The sequence below is a fragment of the Exophiala aquamarina genome, assembly GCF_000709125.1.
Source record: "Exophiala aquamarina CBS 119918 chromosome Unknown aczIA-supercont1.39, whole genome shotgun sequence".
Taxonomy (NCBI): domain Eukaryota; kingdom Fungi; phylum Ascomycota; class Eurotiomycetes; order Chaetothyriales; family Herpotrichiellaceae; genus Exophiala; species Exophiala aquamarina.
Window position 1 is genome coordinate 47,005 of NW_013550549.1, and position 10,475 is coordinate 57,479.

Genomic DNA, 10,475 nt, shown 5'->3' on the forward strand with positions numbered 1-10,475 from the left:
TTATGTTTCTTCCTGAGATCTCTTTTCAGGAAAAGCGAGGCTAGACTCAGGGCCTTCCGACCGAAGCGACCAAGGATGGCATGGAGAAAGTCCTCCAGGGCCGGCTGCCAATATGCCAGGCATGGCAATGGCGGCGTGTATTGGCGGAATCGATGATCCTAATGTTGCCGATGAGCGACGCATCAGCTCGACGGGGTGCTTGATACCTTGCCCTAACAAGCGGACTCGACCACCACGGATTGCTTTCAGGAAAGCCAGATCATCTCTAACGCTGAGGAACACTTTGCCAGCCTCATCGACTGGAAGCAGGCTCCTTGATCTCAATTTCCTCTCCCTGATCACTTTAGGCACGAGCCACCGCCATAGTTTACCCATCCACCGCATAAGTGTGTCCGCCACAATATCAGGAATAAGTCGTATCAGAATGCCCATCGGAATGGACATGAAGCCTAGGACTAAAGAAATAGCCCATTGGGCGCCATTCAGCCTTGTCACCACGAATGCATCCCCGCCAATGAACACGATCAACACCTGACCCGCAGCCATGATAGTGAACATCAGCATAAACAGCCAATTTTTGTGCAAGCCCTGGAAGATATTGAGTTTGTTGTCGATGCGCCTGCTGTTGACAAGCTTAAAGATCTGCATCCACACGAAGACGTTGAAGACCAGGGTCTTCTGCTCGTCTGCAGGATAATACAGAAAACCCGGCCCGGCGAAGTGGAGGATGAATGTAACCGTGAGTTGATAGAGTGACTGGCCAATGATCATCTTCCACATTGTGACATTGATTAATGGTGTGGATCTAGGTTCGGGCTTCCTATCGAGCACTGTATAGACTGGGGGATCCGTAGCGAGAGCCAACGCAGCAAAGGTGTCCATGATTAGGTTGACCCAAAGCAGCTGAACCGCATTAAGGACGGAAGTTTCGTCGTCATCCGAAACTGCCGAGACAAAAGTGAGTATAACAGCCGTGATGTTAACGGTAATTTGAAACTGGAGGAATTTTTTCACAGAGTCGTTTACCGTGCGGCCCCAGGCTAAGGCTTTGACGATAGATGAGAAATTGTCGTCCATGAGGATTATGTCGGAGGCTTCCTTGGCGACTTCAGTTCCTGTAATGCCCATTGAAAACCCTACGTCGGCGGCTCTTAGGGCTGCCGCATCGTTCGTACCGTCTCCCGTGACCGCGACCACCTCCCCGAGCTCCTTCAAAGCTTTGACTAGGATGCGTTTATCGTCCGGGCTGGACCGTGCAAGAACACATAGACGCTGGGCTGCTGATTGTAGCTGTTGCTTGCCGAGCTCGCGGAACTGGGCGCCTTCCATTACCACACCGTCATCCCTGAGAATGCCACACTCCTTGGCAATAGCTCTTGCTGTTTCGATGTTATCGCCTGTCACCATTTTGACAGCTACCGACGCACGTTGGCAATCTTTCACCGCTACAGGTACGCCATCGCGAACTGGGTCCTGGATCCCGACGATGCACAAGAGAGTCATATGCTTAAAGACATCTGATGTTTGTGGCTGGTCAGACACGTCCGGATTTGCGCTCGCTGTTCTTGGCGGCGGCCACAGGTCAAACTCGGTATATGCGATTGCTATCGTCCGCAAGGAGCGGGACGCATATGTCAATATAACTTTCATCAGTGCCTTCCTCCGTGTGGCGTCCAGGGGAGCATGTCCTAGCTGATCCAAAGGCTCGCCAAGAACAGTGGAGCACTGTTCCAGCACGATCTCCGGAGCTCCTTTGACAAATAAGCGGTACTTGTCACTTGATGTCTTGGCCACGGCGCCCATATATTTGCGGCGAGAGTCGAATGGGTACAGTTCCACCAAAGGGTAGTTCGACCTCTCGACGCTTAGCGGTCCCAGTGTGAAGTACCGGTTGGCCCAGTCGAGGAGTGCAGTTTCAGTTTTAGAGCCTATATAGGTTGCTGCCCCATTTTCGACCCCTTCGAATGCGGTAGTGTTGACGACAACCGACTGCTTTAGTAGTTCCCGTAGCAGTGGAGGAAGTCTTGACAGGATTTTCGTCTCGGAATCCTGTAGACACGTAGTGCGAGTCGCTGGTGGCATTGCCGCATCGGATGAATCGTAGGATAGGCGAGGTCTCTCTGCAGGTCTAGTATGGAGCGATGTAGTCGAGGCAGTACTCGGCTCTTCAGTAGCCTTATCTCGATCGCCAAAGGATAGCGTTTCTGCCCCTATTGTCCCTGCTACCACCGTCATGACGTTCTTGGTTAATGTTCCCGTCTTGTCTGAGCAGATAACCGTTGCATTTCCCATTGTCTCACAGGATTGAAGATGCCGGACTAGATTGTTGTCCTTCGTCATCCTCTTTGTCGCGAATGCCAGGGCGAGGGTAACCGCCAGTGGTAGGCCTTCCGGAACGGCGACCACAATAATTGTAATCGACGTGACAAGAATGTTCATGAAGTGTTGGGCTTTCTCATCCGCACTTCCATCGTCTCCACCGAGTCTGGCAAGAAACTCGATTAGAAGAACGGCAAACAAAAGCAGACCAGCCCCACTGCCAATCTTTGCAATGTATCCTTCAGCCGTATTAGCACGCGTCCCGCAAGTCGCATAGAAGGGCAGACCCACCGGCAAGAGAACTTAGCTTGAACTGCAGGGGTGTCAAATCTGTCTCCTCGCGCAGAGACACCATCGTATGCCCAAACACAGAGTGTATGCCAGCTGCAGTGACCAGGAAGGTACCAACACCTTCGGCTACCTTGGTGCCGGAGATCATAAATGGATCAGGCTTCTTTAAATTCCCTTTCCCTTCTTGGAGTGTAGTGACAACGTTATCTGTAGGTGTTTTCTTGATGAGGTCTGACTCCCCAGTTGCCGAGGCTTCATCACAGCTGACGTTATGTCCCTCGATAAGGATCCCGTCCACGGGCAGGACATCTCCTGGGTCAAGCACCATTACATCTCCCACCATGATGTCATGGATGGACACTTCCATCGTCCCACCGGATCGGACGACCTTAACGAGCCTATCTTCTCTTTTCCGATTAAGTTTCGCAAACTGTCGCTCCTTCTGCCAGTCATTCAACGCGCCGACAATCACAACAATCAGGATGGCGACGATGATGGCGACTCCTTCCACCCATTCCACTTTCGCGCCTTCTTCGTGTGTGGGTCCGAACGTCTGGTACAGGCCTAGCGCGAGGGATACGACGGCAGCAACACTCAACAAGACCAGTACTTTGTCTTGCAGAGCGATCCAGGCGAGTCTCCAGATTGATTTTGGCTTTTTCTCCGGGAGTACGTTTTCGCCAAACACGCGTTTGCGATCTGTGAAGCGGTTATGCTTTTTGTCTTCGAGTTTACGTGGCACTTCTGAGCCACTTGGTAGCCTTTCCTTCTGCATGGTCGGTCTTGCCTGGACTGCCTCGTCGAAAGAGACTCGTTCAGTCAGGCGTACTTCGTCAACACTCAGTCCAGCGCGGAGGTCCGTTTTCAGTCCCTTCTCCAGACCTGCCAATCCGCCCAATGCAAGGAGGGCGGCATGACTTTTCGGATTCGTAAGCCGCGAGAGTTGTCCTGGCGAGAAGGCAAATGGGTTGTCTTCGATATTGAATTCCAGTTCTTCACCACGCTTCGGTTTTAACACGGTTCCCTGTTCCATTTAATGCTTAAGGGCACTGGTATAGCCTCAAAATAGTAGTGAACTGCAATAAGTGCTCGCACAGATTAAGGATGCTGCAATCATGCTTCGCAGTGGGACACACGAGAGTTGTAAAAAGGGTGCATCGTCGAGGCAATGCACGGGGTTGTCCATTTTCGAGTCTCGTGACGTTGAGCGTCTCTCTTCCGAAAGCCGTAACGGATGAGGTTGGCTAGATGAGGGAGAATTAACATTGCAGCATCTTATTCGTGTACGTTTTTGCGGTCATGGAGAATCAGACCACCGACTGATGAAATTTGAAAGACTGGCAAAATTCTTTGAACATCTCCTGTTCCCAGCCAACTCAGCGATCTCATTATCTAAACCAACGCAGGATCCTGGCCACCGGACTAGGTGTCTGAGAACACCTTGCTAGTTTGTGGGAATGGTCCTAAAGATTCCCCTCCCATCTGCTGCACCATTCAACTAAGCTATGCGTCATACTAACATCATTAAGTATTATTTTAGTAATAACTTGTCCCGGTCTGTCTTTTACAGCCGGGACTTGAAAGGGAAGGTATGGCGGGCAGCCCGGAGGTCCCCGGCGCCTTGGCACAATGTGGTTTCGGGATCTAGTCGAGAATTGCTATTGGTTGACCTAAGCACATCCCGCCCCTAAAAACAGAGTTTCATTTTATCAGATACTTGACACGAGATTGTGGTCAGACAAAATACGAACCATCGTTATAAATGGGCGTCCTTTCTTCCAACCTCGTGCATCTAACCACCCTAGTAAGACATTCTTTCATTATGTACTGGGGAACCTATTTCTACAGATATAATGAACATCCATGACCCAACGCCGTCTGTGGAGGCTATCGTTGCCCCGGCTGCTGATGCGGCTAGGGATGTGGAAAAGGGGGAAGAACTGAGTCGTCATCTGACAAACACTTCTGTTAGCATTCTTTCTTGGTCAGAAGTAGGAGTCGTTGTCAAAGACCGGAAGACAAAGAAATCGTTGAAGATCCTAAGTTCAAGTTGTGGCATCGTTAAAGCTGGTAACGTTGTGGCGCTAATGGGGCCCAGCGGAAGCGGGAAAACAACGTTATTGAATGTTGTGGCTCACCGAACGTCCACCATGAAAGGCGAAATCCAGGGAGCTGTCATGCTTAATGGGCAAACCACGAGTCCAACTGCTATCCAAAAAGTCTCGACGTACGTGGAACAGGAGGATGCCATGATTGGCAGCTTGACCACTCGCGAGACGATCGACTTTGCAGCACGACTCTCGCTCACAGCAAAGATGTCTAAAAGCGAACGACTCACAAGAGTGAACGAATTGATCGAGTCCTTTGGCCTACAACGACAAGGTGACACTATTGTCGGCACGCCCCTTCGGAAGGGCCTCAGTGGTGGTCAAAAACGCAGGTTGAGCGTCGCCAGTCAACTCGTCACATCTCCAAGAATATTGTTTCTCGACGAACCAACAAGTGGACTCGACTCAGCTGCGAGCTTTGAGGTCATGAAATATATCCGTGCAGTCGCTAAGCAGCATCATTTGATCGTCATTGCATCCATTCACCAGCCTTCGACAACCACATTCCAGCTCTTTGATCAACTAATGCTTCTTTCCAAGGGCAAGACATGTTACTTCGGGCCTGTCTCTGGCGTTGAAGCTTACTTTGAAAAAATCGGCCATTCGATTCCGTTGCACATCAATCCTGCTGAGTTTCTGCTCGATCTTGTAAACATTGACTTCGTCCAGAGTGGAGCTTCTGCGGAAGGCCGGCTTCAGCATGTCCATGACTCCTGGGCCACCTCAGACGAACGCCAGGCCCTGGAGACCTCGGTCGCAAACTGCTGCGACAAGGATATTGGGGAGCCCGACCTCCCTCTTGCGCAGAAAAATACAGCTTACATTTCCTTTGTCCTTCTACACCGTAACTTTATCAAATCGTATCGCGATATTATCGCATACGGGACTCGAGTTGCAATGTATTTCGGTCTGGCCATTATGATGGGTAAGGACCTTAAGTCGCTACCCTTATCTGTCCTCCTACAAGACTAAATTTGAGACAGGAACTGTTTGGCTACGTCTCTCCTACACGCAAGACTCGATCCAACCATTCATCAACGCAATCTTCTTCGGGGGTGCATTTAGTGAGTTCCACTTTCAGAAAACTCCGTCTCGACTTGGCTGTGATATCTTGATTATATAAATATCCTGACCACGACCGACAGTCTACCCCTTTCTAGAAGCTAATCTGGACGAATTTGTATAGTGTCCTTCATGGCCGTGGCCTACGTGCCTTCAATTATCGAAGACCTTCAAGCCTTTCACAAAGAGCGAGCAAATGGGCTCTACGGCCCCTTGCCATTTACTATTGCCAACGCTCTCATCGGGATCCCTTGGCTCTTTGTTATCGCCGTTATGTTCTCCATTATAACCTACTGGCTGGGCAATTTCCATGCCACAGCCAGTGGATTCTGGATGTGGGTGCTATGGCTGTACTTAGATCTTCTCGCTGCCGAAGGCCTTGTAGTCCTAGTGTCCAGCATCTTCCCAATATTCGTGGTGTCTTTAGCCATCACAGCCTTTGCGAACGGGTTATGGATGTGCGTCAACGGTTTCCTTGTACCTATGAGTACTCTGAACGGCTTCTGGAAATACGTCTTTCACTACATCGATTACCAGGCCTACGTATTCCAGGGCATGATGGTTAATCAATTCAAATCCACCGTCTGGGACTGTAACAAGCTCGCGTCGGGGTTTCAGTGTATGTACCCCAGCAACTTGCAATCTCAGGGCCAGATTCGTGGCACCGCCGTTTTGGAAGCCTACAATTATTCTTACACAGACCGAAGGATAGGGGAGTGGATTGGAATTATGTTTGGAATTATCATTGCCTACCGTCTATTGGGCTATGCGGCCCTCCTGGTCCTCAACAGGCATTAAATGAATAATACCGCTTGGCTAGGGACAAACAGCCGCAGCTCGGCACTCGATAACAGTTTCGTTCCGAAAGTTGTCTCTGTTTTGTACCTGGCTTGATGGATTAATGGATCCAAATTGACCTTACGCGTGTCACCACATATATACCATCCAATATCCAAAAATAGCGAACCGAACGAGTTTACCAATCACATACCAAACCTAATAATAATTAAATACTTCGTCATCCCCCTATATCCCACCTGACATATTGAGCAAGCTCGAGGCCCGAGATGTTTGGTCATACTTGCGTTGGATCTAGAACATTAGTCGTAGCCTCTATTGTTTCAACAAAGAGTTGACCGGAGTATTGCATCACAGGCAACTTCGGTGGTTCTTTGACTATTCTTGACAGTTCTTCTGGCTACTGTAACCTCCCTAGCAAAAAGATTGCACCTGCCATGACGTTTGAACGTCGAATCCTTTTGGTTGTAAGATTTTGCAAGCCAGATAGCCACGATAACCTACAGCACAATAGACGATCAAATGTCCGTCTTGTCTAACTTTTTCATATTTTTGCTCGAACGCTACAAAAGGCCGCAAGAGCGAGCAAGGCCTTGTCCCGCAATAGTTTTGACCACAAGGCCTTGACTGAGGCATTCAGAAGACATGATATGGTCGTTAACCTTGCGAGTTTAGAGAACGGGACAGGTATTGTTGACCGACCACATTATCTCGGACAATATCTCTCCACCGCTCGATGATGGCTTTCTTCTCCTCGTCCGTGGTCCTTTGGCACTCATCTTCCCCCTGGGCTGTTCTCGCCGCATCAATATGGGCCGTGAAATCCAGAATATCGCGTCTTCGCAGTTCTTTATGCAATCCCTTCATCGCGTATGCTTGAAGCCCGAAGATTGCCGCCATTGGCTTGAGCACGAGGCCCCCGACTGCCGTCCCGACACCCCTAGTAAACCCAACAACTCCGTCTTCTCTTGCTCCATACATTGGAAGCTTTACGATGCCCATAAACGCGTCGGAGATCTCGTTACAAAACTCTTCGGATCCGTATTTCAGCCCCTGTGGGAAACTAGTGACGTGTGTAGAAGGTGGTGGTCGAACAGTCTTGTCACCGTACAGCTTGGGCGCATTGTGGAACCCTAGCGCAAGTGACATTGTCAAGTTCACGGGGAACCTCAGCCCGGTGTCGGTGATATTTTTAAAGGTTGAGGCGACGCTAGATGATATGTCGAGAGAGACGTAACGGATGGTCTGTATCAAAGCGTTTGGGCCTCGTTCACGTGGAAAATGGCCGTTATGCCGTATAGACTTTCTACGGCCAAAGGTGCCGCAAAGTTCAGCCTCAAGTTGTTTCTTGATCAGTCGCCTTCGAAGCGTTTCGGGGACATAAAAATGATGGTTATCGTGTGGGGCGGCGGCTTTCTGTTCCGTAGAAAGAGTGTCACTGATCTTTGGGAATGTTGCTGAAGGCTCCTCGTCTGCATCGTATATGTCGTCCTGCTCGGTTACTGAGCTGCAAGGACTACGTTGCCCGGCATTGGATGATTGAAATGTCTGCACAATGTGAATGGGTAACTCGACAAATACTTGTGCCATTCTTCCAAATGCACTCAAAAACGTGGTTATAGCTCCCGAGATTGGGTCCCACGGGCCAACCTCAAGCTCGTATTCCTGAGATCGATACCTATTATGGTTAGGGACAATGTTTCTTTAACTTCTGATGGCAAGCATTCGCAGTCTCTTACAATTCAAGATGATCTTTCCGTAGCAGTCCCTCTCTGCAGAGCGTCGTCGCTGAGAGTGCACTCAGCCGTATTTGTGTCCTTTTTACTCTCCAGACTGCTGCATGCTGGGGCAGGATTGAGCAATGTAGCCTCGCCAGTGGCAATTTTGCGCAGAAAATTTCGGCACCGGTTTCGCATCCATGCTCAAGTCGAATCTGTTCGCCCAAATTTCGCGCATTTGCCGCCATAGACGGATGTAAAGCCTGGCTGATCGCTGCACTAAGCTTCTTTGCCGTCAATGCTTTATAAGGAATCGGTCGAGGCCCTGCACCTGCCGCGGCGACCATTTTACCCCAAAAGTGCTGGTCGCCAAAAAAAGGTATGATCACCGTTGGCTTGCCTGCGATCAGACCGGCTGCGGTGGTTCCCGCTCCTCCGTGATGCACAACTACAGACACTCGGTCAAAAAGCCAACTGTGTGGAATGTCAGATATCAGGTGAACATCCTCTGACATATTTCTGCCACCAAGGCCGGCCCATCCACTCGAAACGACGGCCCGCACATCTGCCTCTGCAATTGCATCAAGTATGATTTTCGTCAAGGCACGAATGTCTCTCACGACAATGGAACCGAACCCTATATACACCGGTGGAGAGCCCGCTTCCAGAAACTGCAATAACTCATTTGACACATCTGGAGGAGAGGTCGGTGGTGGCAGCTGGAAGTATCCAGCTACAGAGACGTTATTGTCCCAATCAGGAGGTTTTGGTAGCAAAGCTGGAGACCTAAATTTGTTAGAATATGCTTATACTATTGGGATGGTTTTCTTCTTACCAAGCATATGTGATAGGTAGGCGAAGTCGTTGGCTTATTCCCGGAGCCCAAGTTATGCTCAGTGGCTCCAAATGTAGACATCTCTGCCGAAATAAATTTATGACATCTCCCAGGCCGTGCCAGATAACTTTCTCAACGAGAAAGTAAGACGTTAGATTAGCCAACCCTGTTTCCAAGTTGGAAGAGCGTATAGTTGCAAGTGGATGAGGGAATGCTTGTGTTGGCGTCCATGGCATTCTGGAGCAACAATCAAACTCTGAGCCTTTCTAAAAATGGATGACATGGGACAACTTACGTGAACATGAGATGTAATGGGATTCCAAGCCTTTCTGCACAATGTACATGAGCAAAACTTGGCGGATTTGCAATGATGATGTCTGCAATAAATGACTTTTCATTCTCTTTTTCGGAACTCCACTCTCTTAGAGTAGAGTAATCTTCATTCCTTGGCCGTGGTCCCATGCCGTCTCCTGCCTCGATGCAAGATCTCCAACAGCCCTTAAGAACCTCGTAGAGACATTTCCGTTGCTTCAATACATCTCCGCTGCGTAGGGTTTCGTAATGTGGTAGCAAACCTGGGTTACTGACCATGAATTCCATCAATGCCTCGGGATTGCCGCCAATGTTGAAAAACTCTAGCCCCTCTTGTTCTACCAAGGGTTTAAAGGCTGCATGAGATGCAATGCGAACACGATGGCCATGTACTTCTTGAAGTGTTTTTCCAAGTGCCACAAACGGCTGAACGTCGCCTCTTGATCCAACTACCTGAATCACAATGTTCAGATGCACCGGAGACTGTGAAATATTGGCACAGATTGTCGGATGCAAATTTGTGTTTAGGCGAATTCCATCTGCGTGAACGACTTGTTTCGAGCGGCTTTTGAGCCGAGTAACCAGCTGGTCGGGGAATCTACTGCTGGACTGTTTGATGTCGATATTTATATGCCCGCTGTCTGTCTTGAAGTTAGAAAGTGAAGATTTGGAGGTCCTAGGGGCTCTTCTACCATCTATGCTTGTGTTAGTAGTACATCTGTTCAAGGAGTAAAATGACGAAGGACAGAGTGGGGTTATGTCCTGGGCTTCGGGATCTTCTTCATTGGCCGTAGCACGTAAACTTATGGAAGACGACATCATCCAGATCACTCAAGTCCCAAAGCAAAGAGGATAATATTTTAGAAATCTGGCGAGGAAATCATCCGATGTTAGCATACAAGTCTTTCGTTATATTTGTAGTCTGCCAGTGCAGAAGACTCATGTTCGGTGAGCCCACCGATAAGGTTCAATGGGCTAGAAGGACTCCTCATTTCATCCATGCCTATACCCAAAAAGTGCAAATTTAGTTTC

At 49.3% G+C, this 10,475-nt stretch overlaps 3 protein-coding genes across 3 annotated transcripts; 1 reads left to right on the top strand and 2 right to left on the bottom strand.

Annotated features, from left to right (window-relative positions):
• A1O9_12984 (Ca2+-transporting ATPase) lies at positions 1 to 3,643 on the bottom strand (the record flags this gene model as incomplete). The annotated part of the gene is made up of 2 exons (XM_013398102.1): positions 1 to 2,558; positions 2,611 to 3,643. The coding sequence occupies 2 exons, from the start codon at positions 3,641 to 3,643 to the stop codon at positions 1 to 3; spliced, it is 3,591 nt and encodes a 1,196-aa protein (XP_013253556.1).
• An 820-nt stretch (positions 3,644 to 4,463) lies between these two features.
• Positions 4,464 to 6,578, top strand: A1O9_12985 (uncharacterized protein; the record flags this gene model as incomplete). The annotated part of the gene is made up of 3 exons (XM_013398103.1): positions 4,464 to 5,643; positions 5,702 to 5,782; positions 5,905 to 6,578. 3 exons carry the CDS (start codon positions 4,464 to 4,466, stop codon positions 6,576 to 6,578), a joined length of 1,935 nt encoding a protein of 644 aa, XP_013253557.1.
• A 657-nt stretch (positions 6,579 to 7,235) lies between these two features.
• A1O9_12986 (uncharacterized protein) lies at positions 7,236 to 9,550 on the bottom strand (the record flags this gene model as incomplete). The annotated part of the gene is made up of 4 exons (XM_013398104.1): positions 7,236 to 8,256; positions 8,318 to 9,082; positions 9,132 to 9,368; positions 9,427 to 9,550. Coding segments are annotated over 4 exons (2,147 nt in total), but the record flags the coding sequence as incomplete, so codon positions are not given.
• Positions 9,551 to 10,475: the final 925 nt, after the last annotated feature.